Source organism: Calliopsis andreniformis, chromosome 8, assembly GCF_051401765.1.
Source record: "Calliopsis andreniformis isolate RMS-2024a chromosome 8, iyCalAndr_principal, whole genome shotgun sequence".
NCBI classification, from domain to species: domain Eukaryota; kingdom Metazoa; phylum Arthropoda; class Insecta; order Hymenoptera; family Andrenidae; genus Calliopsis; species Calliopsis andreniformis.
In genome coordinates this window covers 5,993,323-6,017,508 of record NC_135069.1, presented here as the reverse complement: position 1 = coordinate 6,017,508, position 24,186 = coordinate 5,993,323, and the positions used below count along the sequence as shown (strand labels likewise).

The 24,186-nt window shown below is 40.7% G+C and overlaps 1 protein-coding gene across 1 annotated transcript in view; it reads right to left on the bottom strand.

Moving 5' to 3' along the window:
• LOC143182616 (1-phosphatidylinositol 4,5-bisphosphate phosphodiesterase epsilon-1) overlaps positions 1–23,273 on the bottom strand; it is a 31,328-nt gene extending 8,055 nt beyond the window's left edge. Inside the window, exons 1-11 of the mRNA XM_076383737.1 lie at positions 22,966–23,273; positions 22,185–22,330; positions 19,103–19,298; positions 11,999–12,223; positions 10,644–10,871; positions 7,541–7,998; positions 5,116–5,401; positions 4,239–4,447; positions 3,160–3,455; positions 2,851–3,077; positions 2,258–2,485 (exon numbers count right to left, since the gene is read on the bottom strand). Of these exons, the coding sequence (XP_076239852.1) occupies positions 2,258–2,485; positions 2,851–3,077; positions 3,160–3,455; positions 4,239–4,447; positions 5,116–5,401; positions 7,541–7,998; positions 10,644–10,871; positions 11,999–12,223; positions 19,103–19,298; positions 22,185–22,207 (2,376 nt within the window). The 5' untranslated portion in view covers positions 22,208–22,330; positions 22,966–23,273. The remainder of the gene's footprint in view (positions 1–2,257; positions 2,486–2,850; positions 3,078–3,159; positions 3,456–4,238; positions 4,448–5,115; positions 5,402–7,540; positions 7,999–10,643; positions 10,872–11,998; positions 12,224–19,102; positions 19,299–22,184; positions 22,331–22,965) is intronic.
• Between the last annotated feature and the right edge of the window lie 913 nt (positions 23,274–24,186).

The following is a 24,186-nucleotide window of genomic DNA, read 5'->3' as shown; positions in this document are numbered from 1 at the left end:
TTGACTTCGCGACACGCAGAGAAATAGAGGGTGGTTTTTCGCCGAAAGTTTGCCAACTTCAATCCTCTGTCAGGAGCTTGATAAATTTTTTCCGCGATACTTTCTGCACGTGTCTAGTAGCTAGAACCCTTCCCTTTCGAACAAGTCCTTGTCGAATGATCTGCGATTTTTTTTCGCCGAGATATCGCTCTCTGAATGAAAAGTGAGCCTACAGCCTCGGAATCAAGCAGTGATCCAGTGGTCGAGAAAGTAGTCAATCTTTGAGCTGCTGTAGCTCCGTCAAAAAAAATCGCAGGGAAGTGAGCCTGGTCTCGTTCTAAAGGCCAAAGCCTCTACTATAACTATACTGAGTTGAATTTGTCGGAGAAAAAATCTTGACTTCGCGACACGCAGAGAAATAGAGGGTGGTTTTTCGCCGAAAGTTTGCCAACTTCAATCCTCTGTCAGGAGCTTGATAAATTTTTTCCGCGATACTTTCTGCACGTGTCTAGTAGCTAGAACCCTTCCCTTTCGAACAAGACCTCGTCGAATGATCTGCGATTTTTTTTCGCCGAGATATCGCTCTCTGAATGAAAAGTGAGCCTACAGCCTCGGAATCAAGCAGTGATCCAGAGGTCGAGAAAGTAGTCAATCTTTGAGCTGCTGTAGCTCCGTCAAAAAAAATCGCAGGGAAGTGAGCCTCGTCTCGTTCTAAAGGCCAAAGCCTCTACTATAACTACCCTCAGTTGAATTTGTCGGAGAAAAATTCTTGACTTCGCGACACGCAGAGAAATAGAGGGTGGTTTTTCGCCGAAAGTTTGCCAACTTCAATCCTCCGTCAGGTGCTTGATAAATTTTTTCCGCGATACTTTCTGCACGTGTCTAGTAGCTAGAACCCTTCCCTTTCGAACAAGACCTTGTCGAATGATCTGCGATTTTTTTTCGCCGAGATATCGCTCTCTGAATGAAAAGTGAGCCTACAGCCTCGGAATCAAGCAGTGATCCAGAGGTCGAGAAAGTAGTCAATCTTTGAGCTGCTGTAGCTCCGTCAAAAAAAATCGCAGGGAAGTGAGCCTGGTCTCGTTCTAAAGGCCAAAGCCTCTACTATAACTATCCTGAGTTGAATTTGTCGGAGAAAAATTCTTGACTTCGCTACACGCCGAGAAATAGAGGGTGTCTTTTCGCCGAAAGTTTTCCAACTTCAATCCTCTGTCAGGAGCTTGATAAATTTTTTCCGCTTTACTTTTTGCACGAGTGGAGTAGCTAGAACCCTTCCCCTTCGAACGAGACCTTGGCGAATGATTTGCGATTTTTGTTTGCCGAGATATCGCTCTCTGAATGAAAAGTGAGCCTACAGCCTCGGAATCAAGCAGTGATCCAGAGGTCGAGAAAGTAGTCAATCTTTGAGCTGCTGTACCTCCGTCAAAAAAAGTCGCAGGGAAGTGAGCCTGGTCTCGTTCTAAAGGCCAAAGCCTCTACTATAACTATCCTGAGGTGAATTTGTTGTAGAAAAATTCTTGACTTCGCGACACGCAGAGAAATAGAGGGTGGTTTTTCGCCGAAAGTTTGCCAACTTCAATCCTCTGTCAGGAGCTTGATAAATTTTTTCCGCGATATTTTCTGCACGTGTCTAGTAACTAGAACCCTTCCCTTTCGAACAAGACCTTGTCGAATGATCTGCGATTTTTTTTCGCCGAGGTATCGCTCTCTGAATGAAAAGTGAGCCTACAGCCTCGGAATCAAGCAGTGATCCAGAGGTCGAGAAAGTAGTCAATCTTTGAGCTGCTGTAGCTCCGTCAAAAAAAATCGCAGGGAAGTGAGCCTGGTCTCGTTCTAAAGGCCAAAGCCTCTGCTATAACTACCCTCAGTTGAATTTGTCGGAGAAAAATTCTTGACTTCGCGACACGCAGAGAAATAGAGGGTGGTTTTTCGCCGAAAGTTTGCCAACTTCAATCCTCCGTCAGGTGCTTTATAAATTTTTTCCGCGATACTTTCTGCACGTGTCTAGTAGCTAGAGCCTTCCCCTGTCGAATAAGACCTTGGAGAATGATCTGCGATTTTTGTTAGCTGAGTTATCGCTGTCTGAATGACCATTGAGAAAATCATCGACGAGACTCTCAAAAGCTAGAGTTCTTTCACATCTTTTTCAGTATTTTTGGATCTACCTAAGGTTTGAAACAAAGACCCTCAAAATCTTTGCAACACAGAAATATCAGCAAAGCACTCTCGTGCAGAAAGAAGTCCTAAAACCATTCTAGTGAAGAAGAAGTCTACTCACCTGGGAGTAAAGTTGCACAGAGGACTCTCCCTTGAGTTGATGGCCAGTCAAATAAGTGTTGTGCGAGCTGGCGATGTAATACTGGGACAATGGCTGTTGCATTTCGGTCTCGGACGGTGTCGCATACTCGTTTGGGAAAGCATAATTGTCCTTGTCCATCATGTACCGCGCAAAGCCCTCGAAAGACAAACACCATTGTGTACGTAGCGCCGGGTCCGGTTCGTGTCTCTGGAATCAGAGCAAATCGGTACTGGTTGATTGTCTGCCCACTCTACCTTCCTACCTGCATTATACTGCAACAAGCATAACCTGCAGTTAACAATAACTCACTGACTGCGACTAAATACACAGACCTCTTTGTTAACCGCAGAGGATATTACAAAAGATGGTCCCAGCAAGTGGGATAAGTGGGTTGTCCTCTTTAAGCTTAAGCGAGAGTGGAACGACTAGGTTGAATGCAGAATAAGAAAAGGAACCATTACTCTATCGTTTAGACTAGCTCAGACTACCGATCAATAATTCCAATCGAACCTTTTCTTCATCCTCGAAAACAATATTGGAAAGCAGAAAATAGATTCAAAGCTGCTTCATACCTTAACAAGTCCTTTGATTTCATCATCAGATAATTTCTCCTGCTGCCTCGATTCCAGGAATTTCGTGAATGTCGCCAGAGTGATCACTTGCGACTTCGACGTGTCTACTCCAGAACAGTTGTGGACAATGCTGGCCGCAGCGACAGCGTCGAAGACCTGTTTCTTCTGAAGGTTGCTGCTGGTCTTGTATTCCTCAGAGTCGATGGAATTGTTCCTCGTCAAGAGACCTGTCCCAGGGAATTTAACATTGACGTTGGACAGGCTTCGATCGATTCTCAAATTAGTAGGGATTATAGTATTGTCACGAACCGATTCGTTGGGGCGTTGCGTCGCTGGCCTGCCTCAGGACTGGCGGTCGCAAGTTGGAATCTCCGATGGATCCTTCACTCTGGCTGCGACATGTGATCGCCAGTTGGCCGAACAGGTCGCGTAAATCCTTTCGAGCTCTCAGGCTGAACGAGCGGAACAGCGCGACAAACTCGACGAAGTTTAACTGAGTTTCGTACATGATGGAAGTGGTTCGAGCTTTTATTTGCCAGGGCGCCTCCATCCCGCCCGACATCCCGGATCCGTTCTTATCCTTGTCCCTGGCGACGCATAATAGGCTGCGCGAATGGCAGCCGAGAGAGGATTGTTCAGTTTAAATTGTAGTCTATGTAACGCGTGGAATATTTGCACGAATGGTTCTTCAGTGAATTGTGCAAGTTTTGGAATATTCATATTACTATTCGGGTTACCCATTGACAATTTGCTACGTGACAGAATTGTAGAAACACTAAGCTAAAAGGGGGTTGAAAATTTGACTGTTTATCCCTCTGTGTGTAAACTTGGGTCATGGTAAAAGCAAAATTTTATTGAAGTGGAGATTTTAATGAGTATCCCAAAGCTTTTTCTGATTTTTTAGAAGCTTAAAACAGTGAAAAAGATAAGCTTCAATATATATGACCCACTTTGAAACTATATTTGCTTTCGAAGGGTTAAATATCTGAGTAAACAAATTTTTTAATTTGAATTCTAGAAAAATTTATATACTAAAAAATCTTAATATTTTTCCAAAATATAGTACATTTAACTACAATCGAGCACTTCTAAATTTTCACAAATACGAACCCTATTGATTTAAGAAAAAACATGGTTCAATTAATCCGACTAGCAGATAGACATATTTTAAGAAATATTTAACATGCCAACCAAAATGTTAGTACAGTGTAATCGCAGAGCGATTAAAATCTTCTCTTCACCCCTTTCAAGTTTCCAATTTTTGGAAGTCAATACGCATTTAATCGAGGCCATCACCAAGAATTGCAGAATCGAAGCGAGATTGCCGCATGCTTCGCTTCCTTTTCTTCCGCGGCCCCTTTAAGATTGAAAATTATTGAAATCCTTACCTCTGAAAGCTGGAGTAAGGCAGGTTGGAGCTAATAATTCGTTCGGCAGAGCTGGGGGGGCTTCGCGGGGGGACTCGATCTCTGCTAGACCGTGGGGATGCTGGCATGATTCTCGTCAAGGACTCCCTGCTACCCGTAATATGCCGAAGAGGAGCTGCTGATAAGCCTCCATCCGAGGACGAAGAGTCATACTGTTTTAGGCTTGAATCCTGTTTTAAACAACCACCAGCTCGGCTTAGTCCTGGCTTTAACAGCTCACCCAGGATATCCTAATTGAAACTATTCAAATTTGCTCGGAGGTGAAATTAACTCGTCTTCCCTTGCCCTTTCCCGATTCCTTGGAAGATGGAATATTGCATTCCTATATTCGACGATCGAAATCGATCAGTGTAATTAATAAATCATGTTTTACCTCTTTCAAGCACGGAATTTTAGAGCCAAGTGATTCTTCGAGTCGTCTGACCAAATACGGAACTATACTACTTAAACCCTTGTCTCCTATGGATAGGGTTGTAGATTTCATGATTTTCATTTTAAATAGTTGATTGTTTAATTGTTAGTGGTTTCAACTTGATCGAGAATTTTTAAGCGAGGTGATCCTTCTCTGGTCTGACCAAATACTGACCTATACTACTTAAACCCTTATAGATTGGTCTGTAGGTTTCATAATATTAATTTTAGAGGACTAACTATTTAATTGCTACTGGTTCTACTTGGTTGAGAATTTTTTTAACAAGGCCATCCTTGTCTCTTCTGACCAAATATTGACTTATACTACTTATATTATCGTATGCTATGACTTTTTTCAAAGTAATTTCTAATTTCTCTTAGAACCAAGCGTAATGCAATGAACTGCTAAAATAGTTATGAGACAAACCTTTGTTAGCGCCTGAATGTTCCCGATGGACTTCGTTTTCTTCCCTTTAATGTTCCTCTTGCGAAGAGTGCTGATGGTCGTCGGCGATAGCGTACCGATACTTTCGGTCATGGACCAGTCGCGACCACCGAAAGCTCTTATGGCGTCCGCCGTCATGGGCTTCAGGCAACCTTCCTCGAAATAGAGCTGAAGGTACTTCTCTTTCAGCCATCGCGACCTACGGTCTGTTAATTGCTGCTGTCGCTTCAGGCCTCGTAAAATCCAACAGAGTCCCATGTACCAGATTCTGAAACAAGCGACAGTGATAATTGTTTTCACACGCTTGTATAATGTGTGCTGAATCCAGCGGACTTTAAAATAGGAGCAAAGTTAATGAATTGATCAGTCCACCTATTTTTAGGAACGCTTCTTTCTCTGAATTTAATTAGTCGTCGTGAAACGATTAAATAGCGCGCACGAAAATGTAGTCGAAAAAAGGAAGGGGAGTGGTGACACTACCAGCAGCCTTTTTCACTCTCTAGTTCCTGTTTAACAGCACTATGTTCATCAATTTACGCGGATTCCATAAAATGGCCATTCTGTGCACGACTCGCAAGCTAGAATAGCGGCTGCTGGATAAAGGTTCCCCGTAACAGTATATTCTCTGTGAAAAACGAACGAAACGTTTTGCTGATCCAGTGCAACTGTATCTCTTTCTACAACACGCTTCAGAGGTAATTTTTCATTGAGTGGATCATTGAAAACTTCCGTCTCGCCTTTTAAACTCGGTACACCAGTACAATAATACCATCAATTTATTATTCGATGGATTTTGCGTAATTTAATAAATGCTGAAATATTTTTTTCTGTATTCGGAATTCGAATTTTATCATTTCGGAGTTTCTACAATTTTCAATTGAAATCATATCAAATTTCGCAACTCATTTCATATTTGTGGAATAATATTTCTTTAATTTTAAAATATATTCGTTTTCAACGAGATAATTTCACTGGGACTAATAAAATTGACAATTAAATGATATTGGAAATGATTCAAAAAGGTACTTTTTGGAAAATCTCGCTCTATGGGAATATCAAGGTAACTGAATTAACAGATCGCTATCCAAGCGACGCAAGGTGTTAATTATTCCGTCTGAAGTGTCTCTGAGGCGTATTTTCACTTGTCATCTGTCATTCTAAGTAAGGCATGGTATATTGCAAATCCAGAATGTTTCATAAGTCGTGTCTCAAAGACATTTGAATGCAAGAGGCGACGGATGAGATGTTCTAGAATTACTTCTGCCAGCTTCCAGTGTTCTCGAGGGTATTTTAAAAGATACATACGTTTCAGAGATATTTCAAAGGAAGCATTCTTACGAAGCCCCTGTTAACGCTACGTTTCAGAGGAAACATTCCTAAAGCTACTAAGATGCGGTTCTGTTTTGCAAACTTTCTTCTACGTCCCAAGAAATCTAAAGAAAGAATAACAGAGGTTCTTTTCTGTTGCGTAATTAGCTCAATATTGGCCCATTATTCCTTGGTATACATGTCATGTACATAGATAATGTATATCACCCTTGTAATACGATCCATTCCCTGGGAAATTTCAAGGGAACTGCCCACAATCTGCATGTTTATTTATCTTTCAATATTCTAGTACCTTTTTTGGTTTCTGCAATGCAGTGATTAATGCCTACGAAGCTCGGTCAACATATACATAAAGCTTCCGAAAATTCAATTAAATCGCAGCGTAATACAATGCAATGATGTATTCAGTTTCATTAATTAAATTGTCAATCCAAATTCTGATCGATAACTAATATATAATGCAGAAACGTCGATTATCTAAGCCAATGAGAATTTGATGTTGGTTTCAGTGTGGAGCGCTTCATTTAATATTTATTCATGAATAGAACACTGCTGCCCACGACTTAAAAGTTCGTGTAAATTCTATTAAATGTAACATAGAGGACAAATATAACAGGAAAAAAGAGAATTTGATGATATTGAATGACTGAAAATCTGCAAGTTTAAAAACTTCAAAATTTTGAAAATCTTGTGTATTTTTCCTTTGGTTACACGATTAAACAATTTTCCACCACCCACATTATCCACAGTAAAAGAAATATAATACACAAATCTCTACTCTACAAGCCCTACATATTTCGGACAGCTAAGTGCTATAGACTGCGGATTTTTATGCATTTATAGAAATTTGAAATGTGCAACATGTTACAGAATGTATATCATATTAAAAAATATAGAAAACATGAAAAATCGTAGTGTCGAAGATAAAAACTACAGAATTATAATACTGAAAGGATGAAACACATTTTTACACAGATCCCATCAATGTACCCTTGTTTATGAAAACTTGAAATCGCATAAAAATCCGCAGTCTACTTACAAAGTACTCTACACTCGAATGGTTGATATTTCTACTTACTTGCTGAGGGCAGGAGGACAAAGGAGAAAGATCAGTCGATTGTCCGGCAGATTTGAGCCGTACATGAGGCCGATGCATGAGTCTGAGCCTGGTAGGCCGTACCTCTTGCAAATGCTCCTGAGGTCTGCCTCCCTGTCCCGATCACAGCAGCCGATCATCACTTCCTTCACGGTGCTCAGATCCAGGAATCCCTCCTCGAGCGTCACGGAAGCGCAGTCCGACTGTTGCGTCGCGTACCTTCCTACCAAACCTACTGGCAGCGTCACCTCTGGATTAGCAGCCAGGGAAAACTCTGTGGAGGCTGTGCCGCTCAGCTGAGCAGTCTTCAGAGGACTCCAGGGTGGCTTCTCCCAGACGAAGGTCCCACAAGCTCGGTCCACTCGCGCGAACACCAAGGCTGTCCTCGTGGTACCGCTCTCGCAGTCCCAGTGCACCAGAGTCGTCCCATGATGCAGAACCTAAGAAAACCAAGACCTTGAGAGTTCGTCGAGACTGTCGATCAATGATTCTCAGATTACTGAGATGGGGTGGATATTTAGGGGGACTTGAAAGAGCAAAGCGATTGCATGGGTATCAAATCCAGGTGACTGTGGCCTATCGATCGCTCTGCTACACCGAAATTTCCAATTCCACTCGCTCCCAGATGGTTCCTAATTGCTCGTTTCGTTATGCCCTCTCCATTCCCTTAGCCTTTCACGTTAACGCGTGAAGTCGATGTGCTGTAACCGACTGGCACATTAGAGGCTCGTTAAAGATTTAATCTGCTCGTGTAGGGCGTGTCGAAACGATGTTACGAAATGCAAAGAAGAATTGACGAAAATTTTCTCTGTGGTGTTTCGTTGACTGTTATTTCTGTGTTATTAAGATCAATGGCGTTCGCTCAGCTCTGTGGTGAACCGGAATCGTACTGCGGCGCAGTACGCGGCCGTGTTTATAACGCTGATGGAACCTCTAATGCACTTAGCGTGGCTTTTACGCGGTCGAACCTGAGTGCAGCTCTCGCGTGGACACTTATAAAAGCGTTACACGCGGGGCCAAATTATTTATTTTCGTCTGGAACGTTAATTTACGGCAGAGGACGCCCATCGGCGATGGACGACCGAGTCTCGTTTGCTTACATACGCTTTATTACCCTTTTACCGCTCCGCCTCCGTCGACTGCACTTGAATGAGTTTACGTTACGAAGGAATCAATAATGCAACCTAGTGCATCGTTTCCAGATGTACTCGATATGCTTGAAATAGTTATGGATGGGCTTGCCGAGTGAAACGACTTGGACGCGATAAGTTGATGGGTTTATGCGTTTCGTGTGTGTGATTGAGGGGAAGGAGGGTCGTTTTAAAAATTAAATGAAGAGTGAAGAAGCTTTTCCAGAGAAAGAATTCATTCCTCTTGGATTTCAGTTTAGCGTGACACTGTATCACAAATATTATTTAAAGAAATATTTAATACACTTTTTTTTCTTCTGCGTTAGTTTTACTTTAGAGGTTCAATTTAATTTTGTCTTTCTGAGAAGTGTTAATATCTCATAATCTCTCACACCGTGGGAGAGCACGTTTCGTGTTAGAAAAAATGATTACCCAACCCTTTCAGTGTTCAAAGACGTCTCTGGCTCTCCTACGCGTTACGACTGCTGATTCCCTCCTTTCCGAGGTCTCTGTTAACGCAGCCAATTAACAAAAAGTGACTTCCATCGAAAGGTTGACCCAGTTTCGCGTTGCCAGTCTCCCCCGACGTCTTCCACCTTTAATCCTTTTCATTTCTGGCAGCTTCCCCCTATTACGTCTAGATCTTTGCATCCCAGCTCTCTTTCCCTCTCTTTCCCTCTTCTTCTCTCTAGCTCTCTCGCGAATTTCTGGGAAATACAGCCGCGGTAACACAGCACGAGCGTGGCCCCTTTGAAATCCTTTTGAAGCGCAGGAAAATTACACCGACGATGCCTTTTATCTCAATACCACGGCACGTCCGGGCGACTAGAAAAATAGCTGGACGCCGGGATATTAATATTTCGAAATCATCCGAGGGTAAGGTCGTGTTTTATGCTCAATCCCTTTCACAGCTTCTGTCGACGCTGGTTTTGAGCGTACATGAGCGAACGCGATGGGAATAAATTGCTGGTTTTCATAGAACACGATCGCTTTCTGGCGTTGCATCGCGTCTGACCATACGCTGTGCTTTGCTACTTGTGATTACCATTCTTTGTAACTGGAACGTAGAGTTTAAGTAGTTTCAATTGAAACTATTGAAAATGATGAGTTATTTAATTGCTGTATATTTCACTTCGCTGAGAAATTTTTGAGCGAGCTGATTCTTGTCTCGTCGGACAAAATACTGACCTATACTACTTAAAGTGTTATTTCCTATAGATTGGTTCCTAGATTTCATGATTTTTGTTTTAAATTATTAGGTATTTAATTGCTACTGGTTCCACTTGGTTGAGAATTTTTTAGTGTGGTGATTCTTGTCTCTTCTGATAAAATACTGACCTGTACTACTTAAATCTTTATTTCCTATAAATTAGTTTTTGTATATTTCTTGACTTTAATTTTAAATAATTAGTTATTTAATTGTTACTGTTTTCACTCGGTTGGGAATGTTTTAGTGTGGTGATCCTTATCCCGTCTGCCCAAATACAGGCGTGTACTACTTAAATTCTTATAATTTTGTTCGTAGATCTCATGATTTTAATTTGAAATATTATTTTCGATTTTATTATCTTTGCTACTTTTTCTTCTTACTTTTTTAGTAATTTAGACTTACTTTCTTCTACAGTTCACTTTCCCCTCACGAAGTAACCACCTTCGCCCGATTCACCCACAACTAATTCATGCTCAAGTCATACGACCACACTAGTTTTCTCACAAAGCATTGAGAACAATAGTCACATTCTCAAACACAGCCCTTACAATCCAGACAATTAAGTTCATGCTAGTTCGTGCACAATGGATCTGCCTACCCTTTGACGAACCAAATTCTGTCTCTAATACATTAATCGATACCCAATAAAAACATGCAAATTTCAATTCTACCAACATACTATTCTAATTTAAAAGGGGATAGAAGGAATCTACTTTGCGCTACTTTCTTCGAACTGAATATTCACCTGCAGAAGATGGAGGTCCATTCCCGTGTGTGGGGCTGCAACTGGAAATAATGCAACCCCATGGTCACTCGTGATCGGCTGCACCGGTTTGTACGAATCGAGATCGAGGTGATAATCGTTCTCGTCGCATTCTTCGGCCATGTACGTTTGCTCGATCGCGGTCGTGTGAAAGCTCAGCGTGCGGTGCAGCGAGCCGGTCGTTGCATCTCTGCCGCGGGCGTGTCGATGCTGAAACAGGAAACGCGACCGTTCCCATGAATATTTCGAAACATTTCGACGATACGGCTCATGAATTTAACACAGTACCCTCGACCATCTCCTGGCGCCTCTATGCTCGTTTAACCATAAACAAACGTGTTTACGACGCCCGAAGTAATCAGGTGAACAGTTACTTGAACCGCTGGCTACACCACATATGGTAGACTAATGTTATGGCGCTTCTATAACGCGGAAAATCTAATTGAATTTTTTCCACCCTTAATTGATATCGATTTTCTGGGGTCTTCTATCTACAGGGTGTTAAAAATAAGTGTTTCCAGATTAAAAAAATCAACTTTTTTAAGTTTCTACACTTTTTTTAACACCCTGCATAAATATCGAATTTCAATTTTAAATATAATATCTGCACTGTTTAAAGTTCCAATAGACTTCCTTTTTAAATTGTTTCGTGTTTTAATTTTAGGAGCTTGGAATTGTCTTAACTATCATCTTTTGAAGCTAGCAAGAAGGTATTTTTTATAAGGAAAGAATTTCATGCTCGTTTCGAAGAAAGGCAACACTCAATTCATGAAAGTATACCCTGATGAATCTAATTTGAATGAATCCCGTTCTTCGCCTCTTCAATCTTCGACTACCTGTATCGTTGTCAACACTGAATTAGCAATCACGTCACTACATATTTTGCAGAACCGCGAGCTCAAAGAGAATGATGGCAGTGTAATTTGCCTGACTGAGGAAACACATGTATTTTCCTCCTCTTCTTCATCCTGCTATCAACCACCTAGATGCTGCCTTCTATTCTCCTACGCTTATTTTCTCTGTTAAATTAAAGAATTTCACGCTCTTCAGCGTGGCATAAAAAATGCATAGGGCTCCTAGCACAGCATAAACAACTTGATGTTCAGAACTTCTCGTCATAAATATTTCACTGCATTTCCCTTCGTAATTATTAGCCGATTTCGCGAATGATTCGGAGGATGCATCAGCTCATTGAAATTAAAATGAACTGATGAAATTGAAATTTGTTTGGTATACTTTCCAAGCGCACGACGCAAGTTAAGAGGTACCTACAACCTACTTCTTCAACGAAGATGGAGTCTTGTGATATCGTTCGAGGGTGGGGGAGCTTATTTTACCTTATGATATTCGGCGACCTTCTCGAGGACTGACTGTGTATCACGGACGGGAGTGCTCTCCTGCTTCTTCAAGGAACTTTTTCTCGAGTTACATTCCGGGGACGATTCCGTATTGCTATCGACGCCGATCTTCGCGGTTTGCCCTGGGGAGGATATCTTCTCGAGATCGGCATCCTTGGTTCGTGGCGATCCTCGAATTTCCTTGAACTCGTACTGGGACTGAAGCTAGAAAATATGGTCCTTTTATTAAATCATTTCACTGCAATTTCAAACCTTATTGTTCAGAATTTCAAAGCTTGCATTCCCTGTGTTTATATATAATTAAATTTTTATTTTAACTTAAAGCAGATTCAATTTCAATTTCGTTGGATCGTCTTTGTGAAATAGAGGGGAATGTAAAAATTGTACATTTTGTATACCTTGGCAGAAAATTAATATTCTTGGTTTTTATGGAGGAATTATGGAAGATAAGCTTGCATAAATTCTTGAAAAGTATTTTAATATGGGTAGTTAGAGTTGTATGAATTATTTGTTGATAGTTCTGTAAAAATTTCAGAGAGATATCCGTACATAGTATTTTACAAAGACTGTACATTTAACAGCAGACTCTCTGTACCAAACGTTGGCCGAAAGTTCATCCATTTGATCCATTAACGTCTGGCGTTCTATTACCAGGGCAGTTATCTTTTATGAACCCAATGATCGTTTGCACTTTGATCCTCATGAAAGGTGACTGTTTTATGCACGGTGTGTTGAGTCCAACTGCATCGCGAACGTAATAGAATTTTTGAAATTCTTCTTCATACATATTAATCACCATAAACATTCAAAGTATAAATCAACACTGTAAATGTTACTTCAGTAGAAATAATTCTATATTCTAAGGACGATAATAACTATTCACCTTTAATTTACCTTAAAAAAAACTGTAGAATATTTTGCCTGAAGGTTCTTTCTGTATCTTCAGTAATTTCTACAATGATGTCACAGGGAGGGATGAAACTTCTGAAGTACTTTACACTTCGATGTCAGATCAAATAAAAAAAAGTCGCTCTTTAATATTGTTTTTATGAACGAGCAAAGTTTGATTAAAATCAACGATGAACTTTTTACTCAGCCTCATAAAAGTTTACTCATGCTTGTTACAATTTCCCTAAATTCCCGATTCTAAAATATGTACTAAATCACGATTGATTTAACATTACCATTTATATTGTACTCCCAAATTCAACAATTCGAATTCTTAAGCACTCATTACATCACTCACAAACACAGCAGCTTCTCTGGCTCTTGAAACCCAATACCCTCGAAATTTTTATCATCAATATGTTTCCTCTTCTCCGAAACCGAAGCTCTCTACGCTCTGTATTCCCATTCGTGAAGGGTACCTTGCTCAAACATCTGCCCCGTCGCCCACAATTCTTCAGTGTCCCATTTCCCCAACTGCATTCGAAACAACGAAAGCGTTTCTTTCCATAGCGATTCCTTACAGCAGAGTCTGCTTTCGAGTTCAAGCATCGCTTCGAAACTGAATCGTCAATTGCCGAGCAACTCGTAACGCAGCCCTTCTTCAAGTATCCTCGAATCGTTTCGTTCATTTCCCCTCCCCCTTTGACCCTGAGGACCGTCACGAGTTCCTCACGAAAGAGGTCTACGTCCTCGTAACAGCGAACGTGACGTGACCAAGGTTTATCCCCAGGCTGCGCGAGGGAAAGAGCATTATGAAGCAGGGCAGCGGATCGGATTGGAGAATGTCCACTTGCCTGGAAGATACCGTGGCCCCTAGCAGTGCACACTGCCGACTGAACCGCAGTCGTCTAAGCACAAGTCAGCGTGCCTTTATCGTAAACGAACTTATCAGCGTTTCGCTTAACTGCTTTACGCTTTCGTGCGCTGCGTGGGCGAAATCTCGCGAAATCGCTTCCACACGAGGCGACCAGCACCGCTACCATACGCCCCTCGCGTTTATGCAAATTCTGAAGCGATATCGCGCGGACAGAGCGAAATTCGTCTCCGTTGACGCCAAGTGCTCGATCGCGTTATTATTGAAGCGAAAAATTGGACTGTTAGGGCGAGGGCTGGAGGTGTGTCCTCGATGACGAGTGGAGCTTTATCGTTATGAGTTTTGCTTTGGTGATGGAGCCACTGAAGGAGTTTAAATAACTCATTTAATAGTAGAGGTCTCAGTAATGGGTGGTTAGTTTCTTGAGAGATTTGGAGATATGAAAACTTGAATAGTTTGAAAGTTTGAGTATTTTTAAATCCTGAAATCGATCGAGAATAAATTTGTATAGATAGCACAGACACTAATAGAACAGTACAAGTCCAAAAATCACGCGTTGAGATATTTGATTTCAGTGTGTAATTCTATGCATTTTATATACTCCTAGATTATAGATTATTTGGAATTTGCTGATTGTGGACTTGCACTGTTCTTCGACTCACTGATTTATATTGACTACGTTGAACCTTCTTTCGACGATTTGTAACTCGTCATTATAATGCAAGTTATTTTGCTATTCTGCGCGCATCAGCTGGAAAACGCTGAGGCTATTAAAATAGACAACAGACGTCCCCAGATAACGAAAGAAAGCACATAATGGTGGAAGAAATCTTTACGCGCCGTGAGAATGTTGCTCGTTAAAGTATTCAAGGAAACTGGTCCACAGCTCGACGTCTTCCAAGGTGGCGATCATTAGCAACAAGAGCAAGTAGTTTCCGCCGGCCTACAACCATCATCGCTGCTGGAGGCCGATAGAAACCCCTAACCTTATCGCTACATATGCCTCCTTCTTCTCCATTTTCGTTGATGCAGCATAAAAGAATTATCTTCGCTGAATCTTCTCTGTATCTTTCCATTAATCCCTTGCTTTAAGCGAGAACAGCATTCGATCTTGTAGTGGTGTCACGAGATATTAACGCTGCTTAAGTTTCAATTTATCCTAAAAATTCTAACAACTAAAATTCTATAGCAGGAAAGCTGGAAGTAGATGAGTTTAGAACTTAAACCATGGAAACTGCCTTGATAATATTCATAGAGATTCAAGATGCTAATTCTCAAACACTTCCACCTATAGATACACATCTACAGGGAGTCCAACTTTCCTTCACAATGGATTGAAATAAGTTACCTCAATATTGCTTTAACTTTCCCCTCATATGGAACCCCCTGGAACCACCCTTAGCCTCGATATCTCGTTTAATCTAAAACAGTATACAGGGTGTCCCAGAATTTATGGTACAACCAGAAAGGCGGTGATTCTACATGAAAAATATGTCGAAAATTAATATTTTTCAAAAATCATTATTCTATATAAACTTTTTTAATATTGTGCTTCGTTTTTGAGAAAACTGGGTTGGAATTATTGTCAGGTGCAAGCGTATGTAAATACAGTTTTGGATGGTTGAAGAGTACAGCAGTGCAGCAGTAGGCCCTATTCTCGAAAGTACAAATAAAGTTGAAACTCTCTACAAACCTGGTCTAGGCAGATAGTGTGAATCTGTCCTAAAACTATAGTTGAGTACACTTATACTCGATCAAAATTCAAAATAAACTTTCTCGAAAACGAAGCACAATACCAACAATTTTTATTTTACACTCTTCATGTAGAGTCACCCCCTTGTACCATCATTTTTAGGACATCCTGTATTTCAACAACCACTGGTGCATTGTCACTCTTCAGCATCGATCATACGCTAAGAACGAGCTTCAAACACACGGTCGGTAGCGAGCCTGCTGCAACGGTTTAATATTCCTCGGCCCAAGAGCCACTTTCCTCCTTTGTAATCACCGATGTTGAATCGTCGGTACGGGAATCCGAGAAATATCGCGGGCAGAGGGTACGAAGGGGAGGGCGCCTTTGGCGTGCGCTGGTTGTACTCCGGTTTCAACGATTCAACCCTGCCGGCTCGTATCGCTGTTTTTTTCGCTTTTAAAGTGGTCAAACGAAAGGAAAGGGGTTGGTAATTTGAGTAGCTCTCCGCCGTATCTCCGGGGCAACCTTTGCCCTCGTTCGCTGCTCGTATTCCATGCTTCGACGCTTTCGTCGAGAGACACGCCGGCAGAATGTGCGGATTTTATCGAGGGAACCTCCTTGGACGGTTGCCAGATCGTACGTGTACTTCACTGCGAGAGATCGTTCGATCTATCGTGTCCACTGTATCTTACTTAGCTACTTGATATGTTTCGAGGAGCGATGAGCGCACTGTGACTTGTCGTCACGTCTTTTGTGGCGCTTTTCTCTCCTAGGGGCTCTAGATTTAATTAGGGAAAATTATTGTGTATAGGGAATACTACCCATGTAACTATCTACAGATATTTTTTCGTAAAAATATTTGGCACTATATGTTTTTATTTTTTTTTTTTAAATCATCCTAGGATCATGATTTTTTTAAGTTACTTGTATAAGTATTGAAAATTCCAAAGTTTGACGAAATGTATGGACTTCCTAGAATTTTTTCCGGGAATGCCGTTTAGAGGAGCATAATGTGTGATCCTTTCCCTTTAATTTAAAAAAAGAATCAAGTCAGTGCGATTTTTTTTCGTAAAGTTACAGTACTTTAAAGTAACCCTTGCATTTTTGCCATATAGTGGCACCACTGCGTGTGCAATCAAAATACAAGGGTTATTTTGAAGACCTGTAACTTTGCGAAAAAAAATCGCAGTCTCTTGATCTTTTTTTTAAATTAAAGGGAAAGGATCGAATATTATGGTACTGGAAACGGCATCCCCAGAAAAAATTTCACCAAGTCTGTGCATCCCGTCAAAGTTGGCAATTTTCATTACGGTAAATTGCAAAGTTTGACAAAACTCAGAGACTCGCAAAAATTTTTTCCGAAGATGCAGTTTACAATACCATATAGTGTGATCCTTCCTCTTCAATTTATAAAAAAGATCAAGTAGCTACGATTTTTTTTCATAAAGTTACAGTACTTCAAAGTAACCCTTGCATTTTGATACCGGAGGGGGTAATGCCAATACATGGCAAAAATACAAGGGTTACTTTGAAGAGCTGTAACTCTGCGAAAAAAAATCGCAGCGACTTGATCTTTCTTTTAAATTAAAGGGGAAGGATCGAATATTATGGCACTGGAAACGGCATCCCCGGAAAAAATTTTACCAAGTCTGTGCATCCCGTCAAAGTTGGCAATTTTCATTACGGTAAATTGCAAAGTTTGACAAAATGCAGAGACTCCCGAAAATTTGTACCGAAGATGCAGTTTACAGTACCACATAGTGTGATCCTTCCTCTTCAATTTAAGAAAAAGATCAAGTTGCTACGATTTTTTTTCGTAAAGTTACAGTAATTTAAAGTAACCCTTGCATTTTGATACTGGAGGGGGTAATGCCAATACAGAGCAAAAATACAAGGGTTACTATGAAGAGCTGTAACTCTGCGAAAAAAAATCGCAGCGAATTGATCTTTTTTTTAAATTGAAGAGGAAGGTTCAGCCTATATGCTCCTGGAAACTGCATTTCTGAAAAAAATTTGGGCGAGTCCTTGCATTTTGTCAAACTTTGCAATTTGTCGTGTTGAAAATTGCCAACTTTGACCGAATGCACAGACTAGGAAAAATTTTGTTCGGAGATTTGCTTTACAGAAGCATAAAATAGGAATCTTTCCCTTTAATTTAAAAAAAAGATCAAGTCAGTGCGATTTTTTTTCATCAAGTTACAGCACTTTAAAGTAGGTCCTGTATTTTTGCCATGTATTGGCACTACCGCATATCTATCCAAATACAAGGATTGCTTTGAAGTGGTGTAACTTTGCGAAAAAAAATCACAGCGACTTGATCTTTTTTTTAAATTAAAGGGGAAGGATCGAACTATATGCTCCTGTAAGAGGCACTCCCGAAAAAAATTCTGGGAAGCCCGTACATTTCGTCAAACTTTGGAAGTTTCAATACGATAAATAATCCCTAAGTCTTATGGAGTTACAGTAGCAAAGGTGTATTGAAACTGAAATTGAGGCATAGTACCTTACAGTAGAGACCTCAAACTTTAATTTAAAAAAAGGATCACGATCCTACGATGATTTTTCGTGGAGTTATCGTCAGTCAAAGTCAGTCGTGCAGTCTAAAATCAGAACCAGAAGTAAGCATGCTGAGTCTGTTCATAAGGGAATCTAATAAAAGAATAGTCAATAAACCAAAGTCTCATTATTCATAATGCTTGAATCTCAATGTTCCATATTTGAAACTCAGAGTCCATTGATCCTTCTTGTTACTAATGTAGCACAAATCTACTTGGATATCTATCAGCAATGGAATGCACCGAGATTATGAGAATTCATCAGAGACTCGTAGACCATTTGCCTCGGTTCTACGTCATAATCGAGCACTGAAGATACTTCAGAGGGTCGGACAAGGAGTTTGCAAACTGAGATCAATTTAATCTACTTCGGAGAATCCGTAAGCCTGCTCCATACGCGTGTGTAGAAGTTAATGGTTCAAGCTCGAGAATTAGAACCATTTTTGGAAAATAATGCTTCCTCTTTTTGAGCCTGCAATCTACAGAGTTATTAAATATTCTTAATTCTGTGTCACTCGAACGTTCCTTAAATTACTCTTCTTTTCTACCATAAAAGTTTAACAAATCTACTAGCCTCTACTCGATTGACTTTTTTCGTTAAATCTCCCTTTCCTTGGTGACTTCTTTCAATATGTCCACCAGAATCCACGTTCCAAATTCACCGAAAAGACGCTCGCAATATTGATTCCCCTTATTGCCATGCATCACGTTTACCTCATCCCTCATCACGTAGTGTGAACCAATATAAATTCAAACTTATCGACAGTTCAAAGGGGAGAAGAAGTACAGTGGAGGCACAGTCCCAAACTTTCGCCACTGCCAGCACCGAAATTTATCAATTGAATTTCTAGCCGTGAAGTTCAATTTTTTAGAACCTAGGTCGTGCAGGCGTGACACAATAAAGGGTTGGACGAAGCTTTGTCTTGGCTTTGAAACTCTGTCTGGTCGTTACTGTCCCCGTCCCTCGACGTCAGTGGAAAAGTTTCAAGGTTCGTCGGCGAGTTTTTCAGGCCAGCCAATCGCTGGACGAGTTCTAACAGTTATTATATGGGGAACAGAGTTTAATAGTTTACCTTGGACTCGGAAGCGATGACTTCCCGCAATTCCTTGAGGAACGCCCCGAAGAATGGCACCACGGGACACTCTGGCATTGCCAGGGCTCGCGCGAGCGCAGCCTCATACTCGGAGGACAGAAGGGCGGAGGACAGGGTCTCCAGGACTGGTATTGGCTCGACCACGCTGTTCCAAAAGGTCTTCAGCTTGTGCGACCTGAAACAGACAGCATTCGTGCTGAATGAATGTTCAAAGTAGTAATTAATATCGACACTTTGGTAGGGGGAGTAAAATAAACCGATAGCATCGATTAATAACAACCTATTTGCATTAAATGGTGGAATAGCCCGTAAAATATATTGGAGGTGAGAGATTATTTCATTACTGAATATAAAATGTTGTTATTCCGAGTGAATTATTTCAATTTCAAGTAAAATTAATACTGAAAATTGCTTCCACATCTGCTGTATGATAAGATCATCAAAAAAAAAGAAGGAATACACATTTTTCCTCTTCATTCTATTTGAATAAAGTAAATGGGTTAACACGTTCACTATCACGCCACACTCATCACAAGTGTTACGAGACACTGCACAGTGATCAATGGCAATCGTGTAACCAACTCCATGCTCCTTTTTCATTTCAACAATTCGCGCTGAAAATTCCCTGTAATTTATTTCCCGATTACGTAAATAAGGCTATCATTCGCACACGGTTGACATTCAAATTGCACACCCAGGACAACCCCGAACACTTTTCAATTTTCCTAAATCGCTCCAGGCATTACAACGAAATCGATTCGCGATCGATCTCCCTCGAAAGCAATTCATTCGCAATTTACGCTCGAATTAGAAACGAAAAGCGAAGGAACACGTTTGCCCAATAACGCTGGAACGTGAACCATTCGCGATCCTCCGCCCACTGGTATCATACGACGAGTTCCAGCACTAATATCGCGTTTTAAAGAGTATCGTCGTTCAAGACCTCCGCGCAGAGCGGTTACCTGCGAGGTTGTAGGTCACGATACCGTGGCGCACGTGAAATCCCAACTATTCGGTTAATCGCATAGTTCCCGAAACTGAAACTCCCTCGAGAAGAGCTCGTAGCTGGTGTCGCTGGTAAATTGTAAGCGAGAACAGCGATCTCAGTTGTGCGCTGTGAACTTTTATCTTCTGGGGTCACCGCGGTCCGATGAGTTTTACGACGTCGAGCAGTGAAAAAAAGAAAGAACTATTTTATTCCCATAACATCCGTTTTCAAAGCGCGGCTGCCACTTGAGGCCGACCTCGTGCCACCAGCGAATGTGGAGGAATAGCTGGAGGCTGTTCTAATGACGCAAAGCTGTTTTAAGGAGGCTGCTGATTTCGCGAGCCTGGGAGGGGTGGATAAGACAGAGACGGTTTCCGAGGGATGATTATTGCATAGCATTTCCAGCTTTGACGTCACGCTTTTCTACGTGATATAGGTTGTTCTGCGCTATCTTTTGAGCGAGCTTTAGATGAACGTTGCTTGTAGTCTTTAACTGTGCACTAGAAGAGAAATTTGATTTCAGGGAATTTTGTTTGATGCCTCTGGTTTGTGTTATGGCTGCTACTCTTTGTCTGGAAACATTGTGCACTCAGTAGAAGCTTATTTGTGAACTGTGATTCTGTGGCAAGGAATACTGTAAATCCAAGCTTGTGATCGCAGGAGGAATATGTTTGCACTTGGACAGTGCTGACTCGACTGACACAATGCTTTAACCCTTGTACGACGAATGCAAGATCACTTTGACCCTGAATATAGTACAAGATGTCAAAGCTCTAATGAATTTATTTATTAGATTCATACAAGAGATATACTTATTTCATGTATCAGATGTACAGAAAACTAAAATAAAATGAAGTGTATGAAGTTCAAACTATATTTTTGCATATAATCCTTCCCCCAAAATAGTTTGCAATAGAAATTTTATTATGAGTCAGAATAATCTTGCATTCATCTCCTACGTTCGCTGAAAACGATTTGCCTTCCGAGTATTAAAGGGTATTACTACTAGGTTTATGATTTCCACTTTTTGTAAACTGTGCCTATGTCCACTTTACTCTATCCTACAATTGAACAGTAGATCTTTATGCATTTAATAAAAATTTAAATCCACAAAAAAGTACGTGGTACGTAGCAAAATTCTATTTATATTTCATTTCTAGCTGTATTTATAAAAATATGATTTTGCACAAAGATCCATAGCTTAGTGATGCAAAGTAATGTCCTGAGGATTGAATAGTTTATTACTTGTTCTATGATTTTTATCCTCGAGGGGCTGTTCACTTGAGAAGGTCCTTTCATGCTCTACTTTCCTGTTAATGATATTAGATGTTCTGCATTGCAGAGTTGATAGAACGATTGATGCCACATCGTGAAATTCATGCACATAGTGCAGTTATTAAACCGTAGATATTAATGGAAGTTTCGCGAAAGAGGAACGACATTATTTCTGGATGCTACGGGAATTTAATTCAAGATATAATTCTCGACCATAGAATCTAGGAGACTAATGAGCACAATTTCGTTTAATGACGTTATACCGAGACCTTGGTTCTGCAAAATTGAGGAGCAAAATGAACAAAGAGTGCCACAGGAGAACTTCATTATATGGTTAATGTTATTAATATTCTGTGATACTTATTGCAGAATTTTATTTGCAAATATTCAATCTATCAATTCGAAGCCAAGCTAGAGAAAATGGAATCTGAGCGATCAATTAATTTTGTTTCCATTATTATAGTATACAGAGTGCTCGATAATAGGTACTAGAATTTTTAAAAACTGATTCTATATGCCAAAATAAGTGGAAGATCAAGAATATTGAAATTTCATTTGAGACTTCTTTTTTAAATCATTAATTATTAAGAAAACGTCTAAAATGTACTACTTGAGGTGTGTCTGACTTGAGAACTCATTCTACTGATCTGTTGCGCCTGTCTGGCTAATACACGCTGGCAGTAGAATAAGTCCCATGTCAGACACAATTCTCATACATACTAGCATGCAGAATCACTGCTCATTATCTTAGTATTACGAGAGATTAAGCGACGAAATGATGAAACAATAGGTACTTACTTAAGGCCAGCGATAATTTCCATGGCGGAGTTAAAGTTTCCAGTGTTCCAACAGGTCTGAGCTACTCGCAGGAGACAGGACAGTACTGCCTGCTTTTCTTCTATTGTCGTGCCGTTTGTTATCGCGTGAGTGACCCATAAGCTTACCTAAACACACAACAAGTGGCGCCAATTAAACTCGTGAATATGGAAGACAAGAATAGTGCACCTATTTCTCAAACAATTTTAAGATCATTTTAACCCTTCTGCACTGTTTGGATCAATTTAATCCCAGTTGCATCTCAATTCTAATCTTCCATATTTTTTTGATAAACTTCTTTGACTTCTAACAATACTGTCTCACATAAAAATATAATGGCTTTCCTAATGTATTTACGAAAGAATTAATCAAGTTCGAAAATAGTAATAATCAAATCATAATTTAGTTCCTAAAATAAAATATATAGAAGAAGCAATACCTGATCGCTTAAATTATATCTGACTACCCCCTATTAAATTTCACTTATAAATATCAAAGTAGCTAACAATTATTTACTAACTTTTTGGAACAAATTTTTTTCAAAATAAATTTCAGTCATGCATTTAAATATTAAACTGATCAGAAATTTATTTCTGATAGGGCGACTGGGTCCTTGATTATATTCCTGTCTGTGACAATTTGGCCAGAGCACGAAAGCTAAAAGGAACCCCAAAGTGTGATGAAGGAACCGCCAGTAAGAATCAGCGTATTTTGTCTCGTAAAAAATGTAGACAGAGCGATAAAACAGGGTGAAAGGAGTCACCTCATTAAAACGATTGATGAGCGTCTGGACCGAATTGGAGACGGACCAGTTCGGCTCTTTCTCGGTCTGGGTCGAGCTGTTGGCTGTGCTGGGGCTGCAGTAGCTGTGACTCGGCGACGGGGGTGGCCTTGCAGGTGATTTCTGCGTTGCCTGGTCTTGCGCCACGTGCCGGAGGTATTCTTGCGGGGGCACCTGGTAGAACAGCTGGTACTCGATCTCCGTCAACCTGAGAGCCACCTCCTCGGGGAAGTGCAGCAACTTGTGCAGATCCTCCAGCTCCTCAGAGCTCCGAGGCGGCTGCGGCTGCGGCCGCTTCTCCAGCTCTAATTAAACATCGTACGCTGACTTTAACATTCTCGCCCCTTTTTTGTCCCGTCCCGCGCGCGAAAAGTTACATTCAACAGCCGCGGCCTCGGCGCCTTGTTTTTTTTTGTCAAATTAATTCTTCCCCGGTCGGGGGCGGATCCTTCTATTGCGTCCGCTGAAACTTCACTCAAAGAATAATAATGGAACGCGTAGACGTAATAACCAGGAATTTCTGCTTCAGCTTGTGTCGGGTCACAGACGAAGCTGCTCGTTGTTTAAACTTTAATAAATTTATCTTCACGGAGAATATCGCTCCTGACTTGGCCCATTTTAAACGGCAGTCCAGGGGAATGAATTTGAAATTTTAAGGGCATCGGGGTAGCGGAGTTTCTACTTTTCCTTGAATCTTTAAAAATAGGTCGCAAGCTTTCTCATGCTTCGTCTGTAAATTCAGACATTAAAGCAGACCGTGTACTCTAATTGACATTAAAAATATTATTACATTTATGGTGTCTTTTAAAGATCAAGATTGACACTCAAAAATCGCAGAAGAACGAGCAATAATTTACAAGCAAAATAGACATACAACCAATCCAGTTCAAGAAAATTGAATTAACTTCTGTCACTTCCCTCAAACATTTCTCATAAAGAATTATCAAAAATACTGACCCCTGACCCACCAGATCTTCCCTGAACTACTTATTCACTTGAGATCATACAAAATCGCAGTTTCTGTTTTTACCAGATGCCATTAAACGAAACGGTTACGGTAACTGGTGCAGCTAGGGATCGGTTTTTCTTCTGGTCGGGCCACAACGATCCGAGGGTGAGAGATGCAGGGTGGAAAAAAGTGCTCGCATTAGAGTGTTATTCGAAGCATGTGGACGACGTTAAATCTGCCCCAGTTTCGGGGAA